At 59.6% G+C, this 13,169-nt stretch overlaps 3 protein-coding genes across 3 annotated transcripts; 2 read left to right on the top strand and 1 right to left on the bottom strand.

Moving 5' to 3' along the window:
* Positions 1-327: 327 nt before the first annotated feature.
* Positions 328-1,383, top strand: LOC62_02G003421 (uncharacterized protein; the record flags this gene model as incomplete). The annotated part of the gene is made up of 1 exon (XM_062769955.1): positions 328-1,383. One exon carries the CDS (start codon positions 328-330, stop codon positions 1,381-1,383), a length of 1,056 nt encoding a protein of 351 aa, XP_062625939.1.
* Positions 1,384-2,706: 1,323 nt separating this feature from the next.
* adhA_0 (putative formaldehyde dehydrogenase AdhA) lies at positions 2,707-3,795 on the top strand (the record flags this gene model as incomplete). The annotated part of the gene is made up of 1 exon (XM_062769954.1): positions 2,707-3,795. The coding sequence occupies one exon, from the start codon at positions 2,707-2,709 to the stop codon at positions 3,793-3,795; it is 1,089 nt and encodes a 362-aa protein (XP_062625938.1).
* A 241-nt stretch (positions 3,796-4,036) lies between these two features.
* On the bottom strand, positions 4,037-4,670 carry LOC62_02G003419 (uncharacterized protein; the record flags this gene model as incomplete). The annotated part of the gene is made up of 2 exons (XM_062769953.1): positions 4,037-4,532; positions 4,582-4,670. The coding sequence occupies 2 exons, from the start codon at positions 4,668-4,670 to the stop codon at positions 4,037-4,039; spliced, it is 585 nt and encodes a 194-aa protein (XP_062625937.1).
* Positions 4,671-13,169: the final 8,499 nt, after the last annotated feature.

Below are 13,169 nucleotides of genomic sequence, written 5' to 3'. Positions count from 1 at the left end.
GCCCGTCACCTCGGCGCGCGAGCTCATGGCCTCGCCCAAGCCCTCACCCATCTCGAGCACGCGACCACCGCACCGGCCCTCGTCGCATGCTCGGCGTCGGCGCCACTCTCGCGAGCGCATGCACGCGACTCCACAGCGGCGTGCTCTAACCCAACTGTGCAGGGCCAAATGGCCGTGTCTGACCCCTTGTCCCACCCGTCGCGGGCAGCGGCCATCATCCCCGCGCCGCAATCCGACCCACTAATCCGCACTTGACCTCGCGCGCGTCGAGCAAACGAACCCATCACCGCGACACTCAGCATCGTACTCTAACTCACCCGCCGCACGATGTCATACTACCACCCGCAGCAGCCGTACGGCGCGCCACCGCCGCCGCACCCGCAGTTCCAGCACCTCCCCCCACCTCCGCCAGCAGGCAGCCTCCCGCCGCCGCCAGCCGGCGTGGTGGGCTTCGCGAGCCCGCACATGGCGCCCGCGGCACCGTACCCAGGCTACGCTGGCGCGCCGTCGCCCCAGCCATACCCGCACACGGCGGCGGCGCCATACCCACAGCAAGTAGGAGGCTTGCAGCCCGCGCCCCAGCCGTATCCGTACGCCGCGCCGGCGTCGCCTTACGCGCAGCCCGTCACCTCGCCCCAGGCCTACCCGCAGCCAGCGGCCACCCCGCAGCCTCCACCAGCATCAGCGTACGCGCCCGCCCCGCCAGTGGCAGCGGCAGCGGCATCCCCAGCACCGGCGCCGTCGCCGCCCGGTTTCTACCGCGTAGAGAACGTGCCGGCCTCCGAAGTGCCCAACCGGCCGACACGCTACGACATCCCGGCCACCGCGAGCTCCGTGCCGCCCGCGCACCCGCCGTACGAGAGCGTGTCGAGCGTGCTCTTCGGACAGCAGGGGCAGGCGCTCCCGCCGTGGCCGTACGCGAGCGCGCCGTACGCCGTGCCCTCCTCGAGCTCGGCGACATCGCCCGCCCCGCCCTCAGCAGCGTCACACGCGCCAATCGCCGCGATCCCGTCCGAGGCAAACCTCGCCGTCGCGAACGGCGCGCCGCCAAACACCGTGCACCAGGACCTGCCTACCTTCGAGGACCACCTGCACGCGCTCGCGCTGGCGTCGAGCGAGCGCCCGGCGCGGAGACGCGCGCCGGCCGTCCCGCCGCCGGCGGTGCCGCCCTCGCGGCCGATGACCATGTCCCCGCCTGTGCCAGGCATCGCGTACGCCTTCTCCCCGCCCGTGCCGGCCGTGTCGCCTGCGTACGCCGTGTCGCCTGCGCCGGTAGTGTCGCCTGCGTACGCTGTGTCGCCCCCGCCGCCTGCGCCCGTTGGGTACGCGTACACGCGGCCTGGGGCTGTTGGTGGGCCGCGGGTGCCTGGCGGGCCACGATGAGGGAGAAGTCTGGCGCGGGGGAGGGAGACACGGCGAGCAGGAGTAGCGTAGCCTGCCTACACTGGACAATCATCTAATGCCTCACATGCACGTTCATGCCACTTGCAACGCTGCGATACCACTGAGCTCGATACGCGACTCCACTACTCCACCACCGGGCCGCCAGCCGGCTCGCTTGCATCTGCCACCTCCACTCCCCCACCCTCCACTCCTCCACCGCTACGCGAAGTCTTGCCAGCGCCGACGGCGATAGCAAAGACAGAGGCGACGCTTACGAGCGCCGAGGTTCGGCGTGGACAGCACCAGACCGAGGCGGGGCCGCGTGTCGGGGTGGTATGTTTGTCGCGGTATGTGGTGTTGGTGGTCGTGGTTGTCGTCGTCGGTGGTGGTGATGGATGATGGGACGGCGTACACACCCGACGCTTGTTCACGTGGTATGGTCTGCTCTGCTTAGCTCAGCTCAGCAGTCTCACGTCTCACATCTCGGCATGCATGCTTCTTCTGTACACGCGTCGGCTCGGCTTGCGCTACAACCTATCTATTGTGCATGGACGGACGTCGCTCGGAGTGGTGCAGGCCACGATATCGCCCCAACCGAGCCGCTTTGCCTTGTCGACCGAGGCAGCCGAGCCGCGCCCAGGCAGGGCTGACACACAAAAGTGGACGTCGACCCGTCCACCGGGCCACCGAGGCACAACCGAGATGCCGCGCGCCATTCCAGTAGCAGAGCCCAGCCCAAGCAAGCGCACAAGGGCAGCACGTGTTTGGTTCCAGCCCAGAATGCTACGACGTGCGACTTTGCACGATGCCGACGCGCTGATGTCACTACTGCAGCAAGTTTTGATTCGCGGCAACGCGGCCCGGCACCTCGGTGCTCCTGTCGCCGTCCATCCCGAGCAAGCGTGTCTTGCTCAGCTCTGCGCGCTCCGCACTGGTATTTGCTCCATCTTGCTTATGCACCAGCAGCCAGATTGCATCTTGGCTCCCGGAAATCGACCGCACTGCTGCGCTGGAGTGCAGGGAGATACGGGTGTGGTTGGCCAGACTGACATCACTGATGATGGAGATTTTTGCTAAGCTCGCTCCTGGCTCACCGACGTGGAGTGACCTCACGAGCTGACGGGGCGTGGCATCTTCCACAACGTCGGCGTTTCAAAGTTCTGAACGAGGTCGTCGATGTCTGCATGGTATAAAGAGGAGGACTGAGACGCGGTGGAGCAAGTTCCCATCACCTCTGCAAGCTCAAGCTTCTCCACAAGCACCCGCAACATTCCCACTCCACCTACTCCAGCTCCACCACCAACCTTCACAAACCACCGCACAATGTCCGACACTACATTCAAGGGCTGGGCCGGCGCCAAGGTCGAGGACCCCACCACGCACCTCACGCTCAAGGAGTTCACTCCCAAGTCGTTCGACCCCACCGACGTCGATGTCGCCGTGCGCTACTGCGGCATCTGCTACACCGACATTGGCTCGTACCAGGGCGAGTTTGGCGGCATCGTCGAGGACCGCGTGTGCGGCCACGAGGTGATCGGCGCCGTCACCCGCGTCGGCTCCGATGTCAAGCACCTCCATGTCGGCGACATTGTCGGCATCGGCGCCCAGACCGACTCGTGCGGCGAGTGCGAGTGGTGCAAGTCGGGCCAGGAGAACCTGTGCTCGAACAACGCCCTCACCTTTGCCGGCCAGTACATCAAGGGCCCGAGCAAGGGCACCCCCGTGTACGGCGGATTCGCCAACTACTGGCGCGGCCCGGCGCACTTTGCCGTGCGTGTGCCCGACTCGCTTGACCCCGCCTCGAGCGCCCCTCTGCTCTGCGGCGGCGTGACCGTCTACGCGCCCCTCAAGCGCTACGGCGCCGGCCCGGGCAAGAAGGTCGGCATCATCGGCATCGGCGGCCTGGGCCACATGGGCATCCTGATCGCCAAGGCCATGGGCGCGGAAGTCACTGTCCTCTCGCGCGGCCAGTCCAAGAAGGACGACGCGCTCGCCCTCGGCGCCACGCACTACATCGGCACGGGCGAAGACCTCGCCGCCGACTTCAAGGGCCACGAGAACAGCCTCGACGTCATCATTTGCACCATCAACCCCGCGACCCTCCCGATCGACCAGTACATCAGCCTCCTGCGCCCCCGCGGCACCATCGTGCTCGTCGGCATCGTGCCCGCGCCGCTCTCGCTCAACACCCTCCCGCTGATCTTCAAGTCGGTCGCCGTCGCCGGCTCGGTCATTGGCTCCCCCGCCCAGATCGCCGAGCTCTTCGAGCTCATCGCCGCCCACCCCGAGGCCGCGCCCTGGGTCAACAAGTACCGCTTCGAGGACATGAACAAGGCCATGACCGACTTCAACGCCGGCAAGGCCAAGTACCGCCTCGTCGTCGTCAACGAGGAGAACGGTGGCAAGCTCTAAGCTCGCTGCCGACTAAACAGGCCTACAGCCTCTGAACCCCGTAGTTTTTGTACATAGACAGCAGATGCACCAATCAGTGTGAAGGGTGAAAGCAGTACTGAACCGAGCAATGACACGTCGAACTAATCCAATCCCAATCAACTCATCGCCTCTCACTCAAAGGTTGTGGCCTCGCCGAATGTCAAGAAGTGAGGCGACAAACCGGCAGCAAAAGGATGTATCTACCAAACAGCGAAACGAGCTACTGCTTCTCGGAGGGGTAAGTACCTTTACCAGTGGAGGCGCCACCACGTGAAGAGGTCTCCTGAGGCGCTCTTTTCTCAGTGGCCTCAGTGGGGCTTGTACCTGATCCTCCACGCGCGGCTACACCTGCGCTTACACTCGCTTCCACATCACTACCTGTGGCAGAGTCGAGGCCACCACGCCAACCCGGATCGTACGAGGGAGGTTCAGCCTCGGTGGGTGGGGCAGCGGGGGGGTGGTAACGGATGTGGTCGCTCTGGTGACTGTGATTTAGAGTGACACGGGGAGGAGGCTGCGCATCCCATGAGGTAGAGTCATTGGCGTGGACATTGGGAGGAGGGGCTGGAGCGAACGTTGTGGCACGCGCCTCGGATATCGAGGGAATGCCACTGTCGCCGACGCTCGCCTCGGCGGCAGGCGACACGAAGGGCTCTACGGGTGCCGAGTCGACCTCCATGGCGTTGTTCTGGTTTCGGTTCTTCGAAGCCGATTGCCTGCCATTTGAGCATCATCTCTAGAATCCTCCAAAGTGGCCGCACTCACCTCCATCTCCGGCGGACAAGGATCACCATCACCGTTCCAATGATGAACAGCGCCGCCATGCCACCGGCCTGAGTGGTCAGGCCGAGCATTTGATTCATTGTGCACTCACAACTCCCCCCGCAATTGCACCGACGTTCGGTCGAGAGACATCTTGTGTTGGGCCTGGGTAGGTCGAACTGTATGTAGGACTGGCGTGGGTCCTGGCCGTAGTGGTGTTGGTCGTGATTTGGGTCGTGTTTTGCACCGTGTTCTGGGTCTGGCTGGAAGGCGCGACGACGTCGCTTTGGGGATTGATGCCAAAGTCAGTCGCCCATGAGGCGTCACTTGCCATCAGAGCTGTCACTTTGCTTTGCGCTGCACTCACTCGAGGGCTGAGAATACGTTGACAGACTTGATGAACACAGAGCCACCTGTTCCTGCCGTCATTGTGAGATTGTAAACCAAGGTCGGGTCCAAGGGTGTCTCATAACGTGGCGTAAAATAAGTTTGCGAAGGTCGAAATGGTTGTAGAAACTCCTGCATCAGGGACAGGCGCGGAGAAGCTGAAAGTCAAGCTCCCCGATTGAAAGTCCGTGAAACCGAAGATGGAGGTGTATGTAGTATTGGCAGGCAGCTGGATAGTACAGTGGCTTCCGGCGCTTCCTGACATCGCATCCACAAGCGAAGTGAAACCTATGGCCTCGGTCAGATGATCCCCGCACGCAAACTCACCGCCTTTCGTGGGCACAAAAACCCAATTCCCCGAGAAGGAAAAGACTGGGTTTGCGATGCTGTGTAATGCCAGCGGTGCCACGCGAGAAACAACTTTGCTTGAGTCTATCCTGGGAGGTTGTCAGACGAGTAGCCGTGGTTGAAGTTTGCGCACACAGTGAGGCAATCATGCAACTTACGCGTTGGTTTGTAAGCCATATATGATGTCCACACTGTGGAAGGAGGCGAGTACCATACCACCGACGCTCACGTTGAGAAGGCGTTGGGTTGACGTGCTGCGAAGACCTTGTGGTCCAACGTTGATGGCCGGCGGAAACACTGCAGCAGGACCTTGAAGGCTGGCAACTGGTGTTGGGTTCATTGAAACCGTCCAGGTGGTGCTATCCAGTGATAGTGTCACCACCACGAATGCCAGGCTTGCATTCCAAGGAGATACCGTCAGGGCTAAGCTCTGGACTCCGGCACCGTAGAAGGGGATGGAGAACGACGCAGCAGACGAGGAGTTGCTCTGGTACACTGCCGGGCCCTCGCCAACGGGGAGGGGGCCTAGGGTCTTCGGTCCCAATGACGCGGGGAAGACCATTGTCCATGACGGACCGTACTCAATGCCGGGGTGGTTGTACAACAACGTCTCAGGAACGTTGAGTGTGGGGTTGTAGGCCGCTGAGATGGCAGTTGATGCCATCCAGATGGCGACTATCCAAGATACCAGTCGAGACATGTAGGAGAGTGCAAGGGAAGAAGACGGGCAGTTGGCTAGGTCTCGAGGACCTTTCATACCCTTCCATGGTTGTGATGAGGAGTGGTCTATATGCGTAAACACAGGACACGTTCAGCACCGCTATATTCAGCACTGACCTCGATACTGTCGAAAGGCACAGTCGAAAGGAAGGACTGAGCAATTCCTGTGCTGCTTGCCTTGACCAGGTGACTCGTGCCAAGGCCACCTGTGCGCCTTACTTTGGACCTGGACGCTTCGTCCACGGAGGAGGTATGTCCAGGGAGCTCCATTCCAATGCCCTTCATGAATTCCTTCTCATGTGTGTGCCGGCGGGGGCAAGAATACATCTGGCGAACAATCCCCAGCACCACGCCGAACTCGCCGCCGCAACGCCATGCTTCTTTGGCGCCACAGTAAGGACATATTCTGTCAACACTGAATCATGTCTATAACAAGACCACACCGAGCCTGTCAGTCTCTCTTTCAACTGCATGGGCTTGTATAATCTCGTTTTGGCCTTGCTTGGTGTCGTGAACTGTCGCCAGGGATCCACCTAGGCCGCTCTTGCATCCACTCCCCCCCACCGTCATTCGGTAAAGACAAAGACTGTACTAAGAACCGTCAAACTAGCGACAAAGGGATGGGGTGTATCTACCAGCCGGCGAAACTGGCTACTGCTTCTCCTTGGGGAAAGTGCGTTCACGGGTTGAGGCTTCTTCAGCGGTGGTGGCACTTTCGTCCGTCGGACCGGCGACAGCAGCTGTCGAGGACTCGCCCCCACTGCGCCAAGTCGGATCGTAAAGGGGCGGGAACTGAGGTTCGGCGCCCACAGGACCCCCGTCTTGAGCGAATGTTCCACTCGAAGACGAAGGCCCTTCGTCGTTGTCATTGAGCAAAGTCGACTTTCGCCCAACCGTCCCCATGAGGGGTCTGTCGCTGGACCCCGGGCTACTGGCCGCCGTATCGACCGGCAAGATGGTATCAAGAAGTCCTGTAGAGGGGAAGGGCTCAACCATCGGTTGCTCAACCTCCGACAGGGGGCCGATCTGGTTCCTCCAAGTCTTTTCCCTGAATGGTTTAGCCACTCAGTGCCACAGTCGCTGCTCACCTCCGCCTCCGCCGAACAATGAACGCAACTGCAGCATGCCCACCAACCCCACCACGCCGCCGACCTGAGGGGGTGAGTCCAAACCAAACGTCCCCTTCCTCGTGGACTCACGACTCCCCCAGCGATTGCACCAGTATTTGGGCCGGTAGATTTCGGTGCTCGTATAACGTCAGACCAGAAGCGGGGGTCGTAAGGGGGATTCCTTAACTTGTCAGCCAACTGCCGTTCATAGTCGTACTCACTTGAGGGATGAAATGATGTGAACGGAATCGAGTCCCACCCAGCCATTGTCCCCAACAATGATCGTCATATTGTACGAGACTGTGGGGTCCAAAGGTGTCTGGTAAAGGTCGGTCTGGGCACTGAAGAAATTATTGGTTGAAACGGTCATTGGCCAGCCAGGAACTGGAGGGGGAGACGAGAAGCTGAAGGTGACATTCCCCTGCTGATTTCCCCTGGTGCCATTGATCCGTATGTAGGTGGTATTGGCCGGTAGCCGAATGGTGCAATTGCTTCCAGGGTTCCCTCTGACAGCCTCGGTTTGTGCTGAGTTGTGTCCCACTTTGGGTATCGTCAGACCATGTGCCCACGCATAAGCTTACCTCCAATGGAATAAAGACGGCTCCAACTACCAAAGCAATAAAAAGCTGGATTGGGTTGGTCGCTTAATCGCTGTCCGACTGATATGGAACCCGCCACGGCAACGTCAACTGGACCCACTCCCCAAGCAATTCCCTTGGATGTAGTGGTTATCCAAGTGTCATTGCTGTGCGCTGGTCAGATGCAGAAGCACGTAGAGAAGCACTTACAGGTTGGTCTGCACACCTACTCTAATAGTTGCCGACCGAAAAGTGGCGATCATGTCACTAATTGTAATATTGAGAGTGCGGTTCGTCGAAATGTTGGTCATGCCCAACGGCCCCAGATCAGCAAAGTGTTCCCACAACGCTAAAGAAACGTTGGCAGCCGAAGTCGCATCCACTGAGACATTCCAATTGGTATTATCGAGTGCAACGGTCATGTTTAATTTTTTCTGGGTTTCATTGAATGGAGTGAGGACCATTTCCAGGTATTCGGCGCCGAGGCCAAAGAACGGGATGGAGAAGGAAGCGCTTCCACCTGTGACATTGGCTTGGTAGGCTGCCTTGCCATAGCCCATAGAACCTGGGACATAACTTTCGTTCACACTAAGTGTTGACTGGGGATACACCAGCGACCAAGAGGAGTCGTAGTTGATGCCCGGGTGGTCGCAAGGGATGATTTCGAGGAAGGTGTGATTGCCTACGTACTCAGCCAGGACGGCAGTGGATGCCAACCAGAGGGTTGCAATCCAAGAAATCATGTTGCAAGAGTTGAAAGGGAGAAGATGCTTTGGCATCCGCAGCACCTCTTTCATACTCGACGGACGGAAGGATGGCTGGCACATGCACAACAAACAGGACTGAGCATCGAAGCATGGGCACCAGGTTGCAAGGCGTCCGAGCTCGACTGACTCCTGACAGCACTCGTGTTCGCCAGTGTTGATCACAGTTCTGTCATCGACGGTCCAAAGCTTGCAGCTTATGTTACATACCTTAGGCAAGGAGGAAACGAACCCGAAGCCGAAGCCGACGCTGAAGGGTTGGAAGTCGTCAAGGCATGCACCCTACGTTACCAGGTCTTGCTCAGTTAGGCATGGAAAGGCAGTCTGATTCTCCCTCGCCCTTACGCTGTTTTCTCATGGTGACCTCGTCGCGGGCATCAGCGGCCCACGCATCTGTGTCAACACAGCAATATCTACACTGGCCCGGCCATCGCGCACAAAGACCCTACGGAACTGGTGCGGTGCGGCCCGGTGCGAGCTCCATGATTGTCCCCAACTCACCAATCAGTCTCTGAGTGTGCTTCCTAAGGGCGAGGACCGAGCATACTACGTGCCCATCATTGTGACCGGTGACTCGTGCCAAGGCACCAAGATGTCTTCAATAAAGATTTGGTCGGACACTTCAATATCTAGATGAGCCCATCTGACTCTGCGGACGGGGAACCCAGCGACTTGTCGATGGACGGAGAGGGGTGGGGTCTGTGGTCACGCTCCAACCGCATGTCGGTCCCCGTCGCACTGGCGGGCCGCATGCGGCCGCACCCAGCGGTCTGAGAATCATGCAGTGGTGCGTGAATGTGAGTGACGTTCCCGCACGGTTACGTCTGGAAGCTCGAGCTCGCCCAACCGGCCTCCAGTGGTCCCACAATCCTCTCACACGCTACCGCACCGACCAGCTCCACTCGCCCGTCGTTAAAGCCGTCTACAGTGTCAAACCCCTAAATATGTAAACAAACAGCAGACGCAGAAGTCCGTGCGCAATTGAAGCGTTCATCAGCCTTTGCGCTCACCGGCGCTCATGTCCATCATTAGAGGGCACACCCCCTGGCGTCACTTGGCTCAAACCATTGTCGGAGCCAAGCGAATGATCACTTCTCAGACGGTTCAACGACTCCACGGATGGACGTTTCAGCCTCAGAGTCAGTGACACTTTCGTCTGTGGCGGTGAGGCGCAAACCGCGCCAGCCTGGGTCGTACACAGGCGGCTGTGTCTGGGCGCTCACAGAGGCGGCGTCGTGCGAATCGGGACTACGAGAGCTGCGGGTCGGCACTCCTCGTGAGGAGGAGGATGCTGAGGCTCCCCCGTGGGTGAATGTCGGGCTAGCTGGCGTTGAGGCTGGCGGAGATAGAGGGAGGCGTTTACTACTCGACTGGGGGGTGCTGTGGGTCTCGACGGGTAGGATCGAGCCAGCGTCGATCGAAATGAATGGATCCACTGTCGGATCGCCCACAGGGCTGCTTTGTCTCGTCTCTGACGTTCGGCTGAATGGCTTCAGCATCCCTTGCTCGCAGAGACCAATCACCTCGGCTTTCGGACAATCATGAATTTCCGGCGAACGATGAATATCGCCAGTGCGGCGAGGCCCGCCAGCAACGCTACGCCGCCCACCTACGCGTTCAGCACACCACATCGACTCTATTGGTGCTCACAACGCCCCCAGCAATGGCTCCAATATTCACTCCCGATCCTGCACGTCCCGGGTTCGTCCCGGAAACGTTGTTATTATTCGAGTTGGTGGAACCGTTGGTTGAACTGGGAGATGTACTTCCCGAACCAACGCCAAAGTCGGCGCCCCATTGGGGATCCCTTCAATCGTCAGCGAGACTCGTACGTTATACTCACCCTATAGAAGGAGTCACTCTGAGCGCTTCGAGAATTGCACTGCCTTGTCCACCAACAGTCATTGTGAGGTTGTACACGAGGGTCGGGTCCAGTGGGTTTTCGTACAGCCATGATGAGCAATTGTAGTAGCTGTCGGTTGAAATGGTAGCGGGAGAGCCTTCCACAGGCGGGGGTGGCGAGAGGCTGAACGTTACACTGCCCTGCTGATACCCCAATGTGCCATTGGCGGAGACGTAAGTGGTGTTGGCTGGCAACATGATGCTGCACTGGCTTCCAGGAGCCCCTCTCATCCCCTGTATCATCTTGAAGTTGGATGGCGCTGCTTCGTCAGATGATACTACGTGGGCGCGACCCCGCGGCCCCGTGGTCGAGCTCACTGCCAATGAGGGGCATGTAGGTCCAATCGCCGAAGCAGGAAAATGCTGAATTGATTTTGCTTCCCACTGCCAGCCGTGCGGCCCGAAGCCGCAAGGCGCTAAAGGTTGAACTGCGACAGAGTCAGATGACAGGGTGTGTATCACGCCAGGATTGCGGGCGAGACGGGGGACCTACGTTTCCGTCTGAAGGCTGAGAGCTATCCGCGTCGAGAAGAATGTGGCCATCACACCACTGACCGTGATATTGAACACGTGGTGAGTCGGTGTGCTCGTCATGCCGGGTGGTCCCGGATCAATCGGTGCCCAGGAAGGGGCACCAGCTGTGGTAGAAGAAATGTTGGCAGCCGGAGTCGCATTCACTGAGATCGTCCAAGGGGTGCCACCGTCGAGTGAAAGGGTCAGGTTTGCGGTTGTCTGGGTTGTATCGAAGGGCGTGAGTGCCATGATGATGTTTGCGATTCCGTAGCCGAAGAAAGGGAGCGAGATGGACGCACTCCCCGTTGCATTGATCTGGTACGCTGACCAGCCGGTCCCGAAGCTACCTGGGACGTAGCTTGCGTTCACCACTGGCGGCGTCGTGGGGTACACCATCGTCCATGTCGGTTCGTAGGTGAAGTATGGTGTGTAGCTGTTGGCCATTTCCCAGTAGAGCAAAGACGGTGCGTAGCTCCCTGTCCCCACGACCGTGGATGCCAGCCAGAGGGCGGCAACCCAACGTATCATGTTGTGTTGGGATTGAAAGCAATGAGGTAGTGTCAAGATTCAATTTACGTCGAGCATAACATTCCTGCGTGAGTGGAGGCTCATGCTCAGGAGCAAGAAGCACACCCAGACACCGAGGAGCCCGAGCGTTCTTGGCGAACCCGTCTCCCTTGGTGGTTGGTGGCTTGCGCGGATCGCCAACCGTCACGATGTCCGCAGATCGAGGTTGAGCACCACCCCCCGGTGCGACAGCCGGCCCATGACCTTTGCACAGTGCCTGTGCACGAGCATGGCCTTTGGTCTGCAGGTCGAGCTCCGTATCCGCGCATCCCGGCCGCGCAAATTTCGTGGCCGTGAGCGATCCTCGCACCCAGGATGTACCGGGTGTCTCGAGCCTTGCAGCTTTGACGGCTTAACCTTGATGCCAAGACAAGACAGAGGGCCGGGAGGCTGTAACACCAATGCGAACGGGCGTGTCATGCCTCACCTCCCACGCCTCGCGTTCGGACCTATGTACCTGGAGCGAGCCCCTTCTGCGCACGCCAACACCACTGAATGACCCGGCGAGGGTGGGGTACCCCGTGTCCTGCAGGGTCGGAGCAGACAGGTCAGAAATAGAAGGCAGAGCGGATGGGCGCGTTGCAGAAGCCAGCACACTGGAGGCCTAAAGTCGAAGTCGTTGGCGGTCGGCCTCGTGAAGAGCATCAACATTGACATGTGACGCCGGGTACCGCACCTGGCCCCGCGACTCACCACCCACAGGACCGAAGGACGATCAATGACCCAGGGCGGCCGCGTACCACCCACATCGTCCGACAGGTGCATAAAGTGAGATAAGATGGAAGTAGCATGAACGGGAAGAGGCCTGATAAGGCGAGTAATATATCTGTAGGTGGTTTGCAGACGGCGGTTTGGCGAGTTTGCTTCCACCCGACTGTTCGGCTGATTGAAGTGGTCAAGTGAGAAACGAAGCTCTCACTCGCTCCTCCTATGCTCTCCACGGATGGAGGCTCCACGAGCCGACCCCACATCGGTGGCGGTTTGACTCGGGGCGGAGTTCACGCCACGCCAGCCGGGGTCATAGATCGGTGGCTGCAGGACGTGGGCGCCCACAGCACCCCCGTCCTGGGCGTGGTTGCTGTTGGAAGCGCGAGTGGAAGGACCCAGTGAGGCGGAGGTGGTGGTGGGGCTGCTGAATGGAGGTGAAGTTGGCCTAGATGAGGTGAGGCGCTTGCTACTGTACTCAGCGGTGCTATCCGTCTCGACGGGTAGGATCGAGCTCAAACGGTCAGAAGTGAAGGGCTCGACTGCTGGATCCTCAATGGCTCTGCTTGGGCTTATCTGAGCGGTTTGACTGCGAATTTCAGCATCCTCCTCAAACATAACAATTACGTCGATTTCCGGATAATGACGAAGTTCTTGCGGACAAAGAAGATCACCACGGCGAGCACCGCCACCAGTGCTGCCACACCGCCGACCTGAGTGATCAGCCCACCGTCTAGGCCCTGTGCTACTCACAACACCCCCCGCGATAGCAGCGACGTTCGCTCCGGATCCCGCATGTCCCGGGTTCGCATTGGGCGAGTTGTTGTTATTCGAATTGTTCGTCGGAGTGTTGGTTGAGTTGGGGATGCATTACCCGTGGTCGAGTTGGGGGGTACATTACCTGGTGGGACACCAAAATCGGCCGCCCAGTGTGGGTCTCTTCCACGTCAGTGGAATGTAGAGTCGACTAACGTGAGGGAAGAGTACAGGGTCACTGC

The sequence above is a fragment of the Vanrija pseudolonga genome, chromosome 2 (genome assembly GCF_020906515.1).
Source record: "Vanrija pseudolonga chromosome 2, complete sequence".
Classification (NCBI taxonomy): Eukaryota; Fungi; Basidiomycota; class Tremellomycetes; order Trichosporonales; family Trichosporonaceae; genus Vanrija; species Vanrija pseudolonga.
Note: the sequence above shows the minus strand (reverse complement) of the source record. Positions and strands in the feature narration are given on the sequence as shown.